General features: G+C 31.0%; 1 protein-coding gene across 14 annotated transcripts in view; it reads right to left on the bottom strand.

Annotated features, from left to right (window-relative positions):
* Cask (peripheral plasma membrane protein CASK) overlaps positions 1 to 13,343 on the bottom strand; it is a 182,443-nt gene that overhangs the window by 144,013 nt on the left and 25,087 nt on the right. For 10 of the 14 annotated variants that reach the window (XM_083033330.1, XM_083033329.1, XM_083033317.1 and 7 more), the window contains exons 6-10: positions 10,001 to 10,087; positions 4,286 to 4,461; positions 4,004 to 4,126; positions 2,824 to 3,013; positions 2,131 to 2,252 (exon numbers count right to left, since the gene is read on the bottom strand). In XM_083033330.1, coding sequence (XP_082889456.1) covers positions 2,131 to 2,252; positions 2,824 to 3,013; positions 4,004 to 4,126; positions 4,286 to 4,461; positions 10,001 to 10,087 — 698 coding nt within the window. Of the gene's footprint in view, positions 1 to 2,130; positions 2,253 to 2,823; positions 3,014 to 4,003; positions 4,127 to 4,285; positions 4,462 to 10,000; positions 10,088 to 11,209; positions 11,282 to 13,343 lie in introns of all 14 variants that reach the window. The other 4 variants (XM_083033320.1, XM_083033331.1, XM_083033319.1 and 1 more) reach the window with 3 other exon arrangements.

Below are 13,343 nucleotides of genomic sequence, written 5' to 3'. Positions count from 1 at the left end.
CTATTAAAAATATAATCAATCTCATAGATTTTCTAAAGTTGATAAATAAATCCTTTTTTTCTTAGATAAAATACTAAGAAAAGTATAATATTTTAGTAAATGCCAGTAAAATATTCAAATTATATAAGTATTCAAATTTTTCTGCAACACCAAATCTTTCCCTAACCTCAATAACGGTAATGCAAAAGAGTATTTGTAAAACATGGTTATATATATTTAATTTATAAATATAACAATAAAGAACACTATTATCATTAATAAAATTGAAAATTAAGATAATAAGAACGTTATCAAAACTGAAATATTGAAACTGCAAACAATAAAACAGTTTACGATTAATAAAACTTTAACGATTAATAAAACGTGTTTTATTATACAGCAGACATGCTAACATCGGCCACTTGTTTAAAATTTCGATTAGGTGACAATTTATGACATTCTTCCTGTGCTAAATCGAAATAATTTACTCACCAGGAGACCCGCGATTTCGAACAGGTCGCCGGCTAGCTCGGCGTCACCGATCAACATTAACTGACAGAGATGCATCTCTATCTGTTAGACAGCGCTACAAGCGTCGTGTGTAACATGGCTCTAACACGTGGCTCGTTCGACCACGTGACACTTCAGGAACCACCGAGGAATAAATTTATATCGACACGCGAGTTGTCGCGATTATGCGATCTTGCGATCGTGCGTGGCATGTTGTTTATCAAGACTTCGCGGCGGCCATCTTGCCAATCCGGAGGCAGCGCTTGCGTGCTTTTCCTTGAAAGGAGTGAAGGTCGTTCCCGCGGGATATTCCGCAAGGGTGAATATTGTCGGAGTAGCAACGGAGGAGAGAGAGTCGAGAATGGGTGGCGCCGCTCGCAGTGAAAGAGCTCAAGCTTTGCGGAGGCGGGATTCAGGCGCGCGAAAAGGAAGCTTTCGAAATGACCGATTCCGGATTACGGCAGGGTTGAAACAGGGGTTAACAATTCAAACATAACGCGAACATTCCTGTGGGAGGGCGATCGTTACCACTCGCCCTAGATAAAAAACTATTTTACCTTAATAAAGGGATTCTTTTTTGTTACCTGCATTCGATTGCAGAAACTCTTACTGTTGAGAGAATGAGTAAAACTTAATAAACGCAGAAACAATTTAAAATCTGAAGTAAAGCCCGCGCAATTGTAAAATAATCGATTGTAAGTTAGCTATATGAAGAAAAAGAATTCTTTTTGAATAAACAAAATGATACCATAGACATATGTCTATAGATGATATTGATTATTCTCGTTTATATATTAAATTATATATAATTAAGTCAAATAAATAATATAATTAATGTAATAATATAAAGTTCTTATTAAAATATTATGAGTTATTTAGAGATAATCTTTCCTAGTATTCAAAGCATTCGTTTTACAATTAGTTGTAAGAAAAAAGAGTGAAATTTACTAAATGTACAATATTGGAAGTTGCGATTATAATATTCAAAACAATATTACTCCAAGTAACGTGCTATTAAAAAATAATATTACAATTTATTACGATTTTTTAAACAAAATAAATATGTGTTAGCAGGAAATTTTTTCCGAGTTTAAGAAACTTTGATTTTTTTTCTTCGTATATATCGATTTTCATTTCAGCTATAAATTATTATACAAATCAGAAAAGAAACTGCTAAAAGTTTTTCAAAATAATTATTGATAGAAAAACTATTTTTTTAGCTTCAAACTATATATACACATGTATGTGTGTAAACAAAGATATCTTATTAATTGCTTAAAACGCAATCGTCTTGTAAAAAAATCGTACAATAAAATAATAAATATAATAAAAAAAATAAAATAATCGATTTTGTTATATAATATTTACAATATATATATATATATATATATATATATAAATCTTCTTTTTTTTTCTTCGTATTAAAAATGGAATAATTTACATTCATTTTACAATTAAGCAGATCACATAATAATAGATTGATAAATTTGCGAAAAATTTGAATACCATAGAATCTGAATTTTTTAATTCAAATGTACTGTAATTCTTTAGTCGTTTTACTATTTCAGTTTCCCAATTAGCATAATCTGATATTTTCTTATACGGTTTTTTATATAATTACAAATTGTCAACAAAAGATACCTCTAAAATGGTTCGAAGCCGGTGGTCATCAACGGCGTTGATTACGTCTGTTCGCAACAGTCTATCACTTTCCTCAAGAATTTCAATGTCATCCAAGGAATCCACAATTTCGGCTACAGCTCCTGTACATAGAACAGTATGAAATATTAATTTTACGAAATGTCAATACGTTTGATGACTCATGTTCGAATCACGATCTTTAATGGACAGATCTATTATAAATAGACAGAACATTGATAATGCTCTATTATACACAGATGATCTAATTAATACTCGTATGACATATCACTGAATCTGCGCAGAAATCATGAAGTTTCCAAATTACGCGATATCATTGATCTCATTATTGAGTAAACTCAAAGCACATGAACAAAACATTGACGTAAATCAAGTTATCATTGCATTGATTATTGTAAAAATATCGCGAAGGATTAAGCATATATAGAATGTAAATTATGAAAAGGTAGAATTCGATTTTACAATTAATAAAATTTCAATTGAACAAGATTTATTTATTTTTCATATTTTTCTCTAGTAATTAAGATTTTTATTATTTATTAAAATTTTTATGAAATCTTTTATATTAGTCTGTTTTATAAAGTAAACATCTATACAAAAAATAAGATTTTGTATTGCGTTTTGTGTCACATATTTGTACATATTAGAAATTAAATTGTGAAATCTTCAACACACCTGTAATTGTCATCTCGTCTTCGCCGACATCGAAGAAATTGTCACCATTAGTTTCTGAATATGGAGCATGCCATTTCGACGAGGAGATAGCCGCTTTTACAGCATTGCTCAATTTTCGCCTCGCATTAAATTTCTTAAGTTCGTCTATAGTGTCAGCTAGGTGTGCACGAGCTGCACCCTTATCACGATCCTGAAAATTAGTATCCGTTCATTCGCTATCAAAAATACGACAAAGTTTTTATTGACAACAAGATACAGCGAGAGACGTTTGCAAAGTTTATTTTATATACTTTAAAAATTATATTTTTAATTAAAATCATCTATAAATAATAAAATTATTATAGGCAATCGCCGGTTGCAAATAGTTGCTTCTAAAATAAATAATTTGTTACTAAAATTTTACAAACGTCGTTCAGAAGTTTAACATCAAAATAAATAGAATTGTAAAAAAAAGCTAAAGGAAAAATACCAGCATTATCGAAGCAAACGATTAATGTACAATTTAAATATTTTCCTTCATACAATCGTATTATTCCGCTATAATGAGAAAAGAAAGATCGATTATATTTGCTTCCACAAAGTCCTCGAGGGTTCGATGAACGTACAGCCACGTAAAAAAGCTCTAAGCAATGCACACAGAGCGCAAGGTATATACTTTACTACAGTTATTTTCATTAATCGTCGGTGCTTTGCTCCTATACTATAACGATCGATAGCCCAGTTGCACGTGTGTTGCATCGAAGAAGTATATGGGGGTGACTCCGCGAGTGTTGTTACCTTAGGTCACTGGCTAACTGTTGCACCATACAGGTATAATCTCGCACCATATCAGTGTGCGCGTGCGCACGCACATTCATCGGATATAATAACAACGGGGAATGAGGCCATGTGTACATATATACGATATATATATACCGCATAATTATAAAATAAAACCCAATGTACTATCATCGGCGATCAACCGGAAGCCGCTACATCGATTATCCCCATCAGGAGTTGCGCGGTGTGACGTAGAATACTGATCGTCACCAAACGCCCGCGCTCGAACGACATTATACAGATCACACACATCTACACGTACACATATTCATACACACAAGCCTGATATTGCTCCTCTGTGCTCCATCATATCCCGCAAATACAGGAACCACGAAATCCGCGCGTCTATCGTTTTACTTACTCTAAGCCACTTGTGGTTGAGAACTTCCTGGATGGTGATCCTATGATTTACGTCGGTCGTGAGCATTCTCTGTATAAGGTCTTTCGCCGGCTCGCTGATGGGATCCCAGAGTGCTGTCTCCATCTGCAAATTCAATTAAATCGGAATTACTTGCCGCAGAGAATCCCGCTCTCTGAATGCTACGAGGCGATTCGAAATCACGAGGCAAGCGTTATTAAAATTTTTGCACCGCTCGTTTTTCATCCGGATTAGCAGCGTTAGGAGCGATCGTACGATCATTACCTGTACCCGCCCTCGGCAGATCGCTTCTCGCAGCCTGTCCCGAGATCCGACAAACGGAAGTGTACCAGTTAGTAGAACGTGGAGCATTACTCCGGCCGACCAGACATCACCGGGTTTCCCATATTGTCGCCGTTGAATCACTTCCGGCGCCATGAAATGCGGACATCCGACACGACCTGCGCGACCAAGAGCATCGTGAGCGAAAGTAGATAAAATTATTAAGATGCGACCAGCAGAATGGAAGCGAGGCGTGATTGCTCGGAAACTTCGCAGTCGATCGTTAACGTAAAAAAAAAAAACGGAATCGCGCTTGCGTTAAATACAAACAAATTTAGTCGAATGAAACATTTGCGTTTAATTTTTCCTTTATTTCACGGTCATATGCGCTTATAAAACCAATAATCGACAGCTTTCTCTCTCGTCCAAATCGACCACTCGCCACGTTGCGAGAAGATTCAGAAAGTACGTTTTCGTTTATTATTCGTTTATTTATAATCGGATCGACTGGACGTATCAAGTGTAATTAATGATAAGGAACGAAACGTGTCAGACGCAAAGGCTACTGCATTCCTCGAAAACAAATACACTTGTCACAAATGCCGATCCTTTGTAAGAAATAGGCACAAACGTCGTTTGCGGACGATAACCAACGTGCTAACTTGCTTACTTTCAACAACCTATATTTATTAAGAATCAGTAAATGACACAGAAAGCGGCACGAGAGAGGAAATGTAGGTCACTGCACGTTGGAAAGTGTACATGGGAAAATATGAGATGATTAAGGCTGTAAAGCAAAGACGACATAATTGCGATCGCGAATACATCGTTAAACGCTAGAAAAATTATTATCAAATTATCGTATAATTTTTTATATATAAAAAATATACTATGGTACATAATTATATGAATAGTTGTCGTATATAAAACATGGTTTACTTTCTCTGAAAAATAGTAAAATATACATATAATATAGATAATATAGATAATAATAAACAATATGTAAAAGATTTTAAATATCTCTTTGTACATTTCATATATATGTTCAGCTATACTCTATAAAATCTATTCCTATGTATATAGATATAACTATATCCTATATATCTATAAAATATATTCTTTAGCTCTATATCTAAATCTTTTCATTTATATATAATTTATAAATAAAGAATATTGTGCTAATAAATATTTATTTCTATTTGTATGTATTTGTATATATTTTGAATAAATTCTATATTATTATAAACAAAAATAATTAAATTCTATATTATTATAAACAAAAATATATTTTTATCATGTTTCTCTATTTTGTAAGATATAAAAAGTATGAATTAATTAAGAAACATCACAATATACAATAAAATCTATGTTTCTTATTTCTCACGATAATGATTTCATTCTTGCAATAATTGTGCAGTATAAAGAATTATAAGAAATAACTGAGATAATAATTATATATATTAATTAAAAAGAAAACTAATTTTATGAAATACAGCATTGTTGTGTTTATGACATTGTCGCCGTCTCTTATTCTCATTAATTCTTTTATATATGTATATATATATATGTATGTATGTATATATATACATATACACATTTAGTGAAATAAATAATTTAAAATATAGATATGTATTTAATATATAATAGAAAAAAATATATAGTCTTATCCCTATATAACATAATATATAAAAAGGTAAAACACGTCACACAGCATTATTTGAATCAACAAATGATATAAATGGTGCTGGGATGCAAAGAAAAACTGATGTAGTTATTTATTTAAAGAGAACACAATAAATAAAAACAATTTTAATATTTACACAGAAACAAAAACCTGAAAAATATCTAATATCAAACTATAACAGTGCCATGACAGTGCCAAACTACATATACATTTAGAAATTAAAGTTTTCATGCGATTTTCACAGCAAGCATGCACGATATCAGAATATAAATTCAATTAATAAGTTTTATATTTTATAAAATTAATTGGTTAATAAAAAATATAATTATTAATAAAAATATTTTAAAGTGCTTTTGCCGCTTTGCTATCGCTTGTTGTCGCGTGATTTTAGTTACTCATTTTATAACGAAAGTAATTAGTCACACAAACAAGGCGACGAGTTAATAACACGGTATGCATTTTATGCACCAAGTATATTTTATATGTGTAGAATGATGCACGAGTGGCCTGGGAAATTTCTGCCATATGTGGGAAAGTTTATTTTGAGTAAAAACATATATTATATATGAACATACGCGCAATTTATTTATTGAAAAAAGGTGTTGAATTGAAAATATTAATTGCACAAATGTTGTAATAATACACATAAAAATAGAAATTAAAAGTAATATTTTATTTTATTTATTTTTTTAAAGAAAAAAATTCAAATTTTTCATATTAACAACTCGTTTCCGCCAATGTAATAATTGATAATATTGTATAATTTCTTCCAAGCTATTTCTCTCAAGTTATATTTTCTTTATTTTTAATATATTTTTTCGAATTTATTACCGTAACTTGCAATACAATAAAATAATCATAAATTTAATCCTAATTTTCAGTAAAAAGTAAGTTTAGGAGTACACCCAACATCTTATTTTTCAATAAATAAACAAATTGCACAAATTTTTGTAAAGCCAATTTACTTGCTTTAATATAATGTTTATACAGAACATTTTAAAATTATCTGATAATATTTTGAAGCAGATTATTTTTCACAAATAAAAATATCCAAACAAAATTACAAATATTCACAATTTTTCAAAAAAAGTTTGAGTTTAAAAAAAATTGTACTTAAAAAATATATATATAAATTATTTAAGCTTATTCTTAATTTTAATTTTAATATACAAACATTTGTTAAATTTTTTTAATTGGCAGATATCTAATGTTGAAAATAATATAAAAAAAATTAGATTCTCATTATTATTTGATCCCAAAATATCAACTTATTTTTGCATACTCTATATATGTATATTCGCAAAGTTTCTCAATCCATTCCTAAGTTAATCTGTAGATATATAGAGAGATTAAAAGTTAAATTATATATATATATTATATTTTATTACTTATGTCATTATAGCTATACCGTTTTTTAGTAGATAAAATTCAGAATCAAATCATACCTAAAATAATACAATGTCACTCTGATTTGATATTACTGAATTAGTATTAATATCATTGAACTTTGTCTTTAATTAAAAGAACAAAGATTATATTTTTGCGCAACGTTGCGAACTGAATATCTTATTTCATTAGGCACGTGATAAATATGCTGTAATATTGCACACTTGTCACTCCAGATTATCGAGTTTCATGAAAAAAGAGATCGTTAAGACAGTGCTATTCATAACTCGTACTAAGAAATAAATATGACATTTTTGTCATATCAATAATTTGCTTGTCGTGCAAAGAATGATTCCATAAAATATTTATTTAAAATCATATAAAACGTTGTATCGTAATCGTTACGTGGAATTAATTCATTTTTATATAATATTTTTTTTAATAAACGCAAGTAATTGCGCGCAATAAGCAATTTTTATAACAATTAAAATTTGCACATATTTCTGAATATCCTGATTTCATTTTAACACGCGATGTGTTCAATGACAATGCTATAATATGTTTGGATTCTATCGCGTTTGTCTTTCTCGTTGTAAATACATTTCACAGATATTCGCAACAAAATAGTCTTCTCTCTGATGCGACGACTAGTTTCAATTTGTCATCGATAAGTGATGAAAGACAAACACAAAGCAACATACAAATAGACAGACACACACACAGATACACAGGCTAGTCTACCGCTACGAACAATAACGACATAGGCAGGCCCAAATTATGCGGGCAATTAGTCCACGTAACCAGACTCAAATAAAGGTAAACCGATTTGAAGGGTTTATTACGTGTAACCAAAAGAATATAATTATTACATATAAATAAATACGAAAATTATGTCGAAATTAAAATAACAGAAACTTCCGCTCGGAAACGATAACTGTTTATTATTTTTGATAATGCCTACATATTGTATTATGCAAATAATAGATTCATAGTTATAATATATTATATAGTATTTTTATTGAGTATAATATTAATATTTTATTGATTATAACATTAATAAATAATTATTATACAAATCTTATTGTTAGTATAAATTTTGAATGTTGCTATATTCATATAGTGAATCATGTAATTTATTTATGTATATTATATCAAATAAAATTAAAGCTAACTCTCAAATTTTTATATTTCGTTGTTTTTACTATTTACCGTTTTTTTAGAACACATTCTATTTTTTCTGTTAAAAATTTTATATATTCTCTATATTAAATGCATACATATTGATGTATATGTTATTTAAAATAAGCAAGACACTATTTAAAATGTATTGTCACATTGTAACTACAATCAATTTGATTTAATTTGAATGCATTATGAATGAACTAGACACAAAGAAAATTTGATTTAAAAAATTATTGTTCAAATTTTATTGCGAATAATATGTCCGTGTTCATTTTGTACGTTCTCAATATTTTATTTTTTCCTTTCTTTTGAAAACACTGTTAACTTGAAACTCTTTATTAGAAATTGATTTGATCCGGATAGAGCGATCATTAATATTTAGTGAACCCAGAGAGACCGAAAATACTGAAATAAATCTTCGATCAAACTTTTTTAAATATCTTTTATTAAAAATCTGATAAATCAAAAAGGTGATACTCCACACATCAAGGCGTACAAGCCAGTTTTTCGTTCAGTGTCGATGAAATAAAATAATGTAACAACGAATCTCGTAACAAACCCTTCAATTCTGTCAGTAATTTATCCCAATCCTACAATAATGAAGCAGAGCTTTTGTCTCATTCGCGCGTTACAAAATCAGACACGCGGACAACGGAAGGGGTGGGAATAGAGAAAAGAGGAACAAGTCGCTTTCTCACTTGCTTCCTCTTGATGGCACAACGAATATCTGTTACTACGCGATCTGCACAACGATATCATAGGAATACGCTATCGCACGTAGGTCGAGTGTCTATACAGACACTAGACGTTCTCAAACTAACATAACCATACCACACGTGGGGGGTAGAATGTCGTCTATGCCTCAAGTGAGAGTAACCCCGAAACGAGACTGATCGATCGCTCGATAATCACAGAATGCTACGCATTCGTATGTTTGCGAAAATGAACTCAATGTCATATCCCGCTCATATCCCCGAGATATACTATCGTTGTGTTTTGCCAGACTCGGACTTACCAAGTGTCTATATAAATTTTTTCTTTCCTATATACAGGATACTCCACATAAAATAATTCCATCGGTATTGTTAATGATAATAAAAAAGAAAATGTTACGGATAAAAACACGAGTCAGATTTTATAAAATATATATTTTAACGTATGATATTCTTGATTTTTTTGATCGAAACGCTTTTATATACTATAATATTTCTCTTATCCTCAATTTTACAAAATACATGAGCAAGGCAAGTTATATGGAACACCCTGTACGTGTCTGGCCTTGTCGTTGATGGAAACAGCTCTCAATAGTATTTTATGAGTTATATAAGAAACCGGGCACTATTCAAGGACGCGTTAAGAAAGATAAGTCCTTTTAAGAAGATGCGATACTTCCTTGTTTCTACCCCCGATTGTGGTAAATCATAAGTTATGTGGATGTTATGTAGATGTGTCAGACATATGGATACCGATATTGTCCTCCGTGTCGCTCACTAGCGAATCCTCGGCGTCGGTCAGGTCCTCAAAAGGAAAATTGCAGCTCGGGGAGATCAGGCCTATCGAAAGAACACAGAGAGAAAGGAGAAGGATTGTTATCGTCACGATAATTTCGCGCCATGCACGACTTATTTTCACGGACGATAAAATGCTCTTTATCGTCAACGCCGTTATTCGTAGAGGAAGACAGACCTGTGACTGTTGGATGGTTTGTTGCTTTTATCAAAGAATTAAATTCAGGTGGATCAAAGTGCAAGGGATCGACCGGCTCACTTATTGATTGACTCTCGATTCTCTAGTAGTATGTGTGCGTCTATTGGTATGTAAGATGTTGAGCTTGTGGCATACCTTCCAGATGTGTCTGTATGAGTTTATTTGTATATATCTCGTACGGTAGATAGAATATAATCTCTCCGTATAATCCTATTAGGATATAAAGTCTGTCGAATTAGCTTGCTTTAATCTGTATTCGTATAATCTCACATTAAATAAAATATAATTTTTTCAAATTATTATTTTAATTATATTTCATAAATTATCAGTTAATCGCCCGCATTTTCACGAAAACGAGATTTTACTACGATCCTAACATAGGAAAATATAAACAGAATGAGTTTCCAATAATAATAATTAAGAATGAAATTGATAATATTTATATAGATATTACTGTTCTTAAGCGTAAACAAATCATTAACTGACAATGAGAGATATGTATATGAAATCGTAATTATAATCCCGCTTTCAGATATATATTGCTGAAGAATCATTTCTAAGCGAATATCGATGATAATAATAAATATTACATATAGTTCGCGAGAGTGACATTCTTTAATAAATTTATAAACCAGACAGAAACCATTTCCGAAAAAATTTATATAAATGTAAATATTAATATATTAGCCAAATCATATATATATATATATATATATATATATATATATATATATATATATATATGAGTTAGCCAAGTCGAAGTAAAACGCGTAAAGCGAGCAAGCAAGCAGTGGCAGCTTCTCTAGAATATAGTGATGTGGTAGTGATATATAAGTACAGGAATAGATTAAAATGTGTAGCATAATATAATATTTGTGGATACGGTAAGTGTGTATGTGTGATATATATATGGCGTGAGGTGACAAGGCTCCTGCGGAAGTAATAATTAAAGGTTAGATCAGGCTTACCCTCGCTGTCGGCCTTCAAGTAGAGCTGCCCCTTTGGGCTCAGACACTGTCGATACTCGGTCGTGTAACATGCTGTATTCATTCAAACCAAATTTCAAGTTATCAGTGTGTAATCAGACGACGTGCTATCCTGTTTTTTACTACCTAATGGCCTAATTCAATCCGCAGGGAAATATTTAAAAGCACGGTCTTATATAAGACCGTGTTTAAAAGGGAAAACTCATTGATACTCATTTTCTTGTCATTCTCTAGGAAAGGAATGTCAAGTGTTTGACTGATATCTTACGGACATAAAGAATCAGGAAATATTAGCTTCCCGAGAAATAAACATTAAAAGAAACTATGTGTGTTATACGTATCTAATCGAAAATTTTTTATTTAAAAGTAATTCATAATCTCGGCAGCAAAAGAGCTGATTCATCTGCGAAGTTCATATGTAAAAAGTTGCAAGTCCCAATTTACACTACGGTTTAAAGTCGATGTCTGGTCTATATTTAAAACAACGTCAAACTACTTTCAGAATGCTAAATTTCGAACTGAGAGAAGCAGAGCATAATACTTGTGAAGATAAAAAAGATTAAAATCTGATTGAGCATAATAATATAATGTCTTAGCAGAACAAGAAGGCAAATTAAACCATATCAACTTAACTGCAGCGAGTAAAAGTTCTTATCATATTTTTATATTTTACTACGAAGTGACGGAAACTTTCTAGTTTTGACGTATAAAAGTATATACATTTAAAGTTACTAAATTCGCAATTATTATCATATTTTTTCATGGCAACATCCCGATATAATTAAAAAGTTTACTTAATACGAGTGAGAATATCATAATCCTATCATTATTATTCATTCATTCATTCATTCATTGTATTATTCTACTATGTATCTATGTATTCTAAATGTACAACTTTTGATAACGTATGCTATTGTTAAACACATTTTTATCGTCTTACCCTCCATTAAATATTAACCACATAAAACAAATCAAATAAAAATAGAAATTTTATTTAGTGGGAGGTCGACCGATAATGCGTGCGTTCTATCAACAGCTCTTAACGGCGATGGAGTTTAACGCGATGCTATTGTTGTTCTAATATCAATAACATATATAATTATTAATATTACGTTCTAATATTATTAACAAATGACGTAATTATATAATATAGAAAAAGAAATTTGCTTTAAAACTAAAGTCGCTTTAATATCGCATGGCTATAAGTGAGAGATAAATCGCTTAAAAATGCATACTAATAATGTGATTGCGCTGCTCACGGAAAGAAAATTTGAAATTAGTCCAAGATATAAAAATAGTATTGCGATCTATAAAATAGTATCTACGAGTGCCGCTAATGATAAGAGCATCTACTTATTGTGGAACCATGCGATATTGAAGCAGTGAAAGATTATAAAAAAAATGCATAGATGACATCAATCGATTGCGGCTGATCAAAAAAGAGAGCATCACGATTGTCATAGGGAAGAAATCCGATAAAAGCCGTTGCATTCTGCACATCGAACATCGAGAAATTTTTTGAATGTGATTTTCCAATCATCGACCAAGCCAGCCAATAATCGCAGAGTAGGGCATTCAAAAAAAAAAAAAAGAACGATATAAAAACAACGAATGTCTTTGAAGTGACGCTTGATGAGAGCCAGGAACATTGTATCGTCGATAAAAAAAAGAGGAAAAAGAAATTAAAAAAAAATAGAAATTTGAATTACAAATTCTGAAGAGGCAATATTCAATGCGCTTTTCGTAGAGTTTTCGCCCTTATTCGTTTAACATTATTAGCGTTCTGGTATTGTAAAGATTATTATATCTCTATCGATAGTGATAATACGTAGGAAAACATTTTCTCAGGGGACGCGGCATAATTTATTATGTGAGAACTTAATCACTTTTATTTACAAACGCGCGCGTCGGTATACATGGCACCCTTGGCAATAATTTCTGTATCCCTAAAGACGTGCTCAGTCGCTTCTTGTCACTGAATATTTTATAGCTCACTTCTTTTAGTGTCATATATGAAAAGAAGACCGTGCAACTAAATGACATTCATTGAACTGTCAGTTGTCATAATAAATCCAGCTAAATGCCAACAAAAGTTTAAAATTAATTTCTTCAAATA

Source organism: Prenolepis imparis, unplaced genomic scaffold (assembly GCF_030444845.1).
Source record: "Prenolepis imparis isolate NDT839.2.m4 unplaced genomic scaffold, iyPreImpa1.0 SCAF_3, whole genome shotgun sequence".
Classification (NCBI taxonomy): Eukaryota; Metazoa; Arthropoda; class Insecta; order Hymenoptera; family Formicidae; genus Prenolepis; species Prenolepis imparis.
This window is presented reverse-complemented; position numbering and strand designations above follow the sequence as displayed.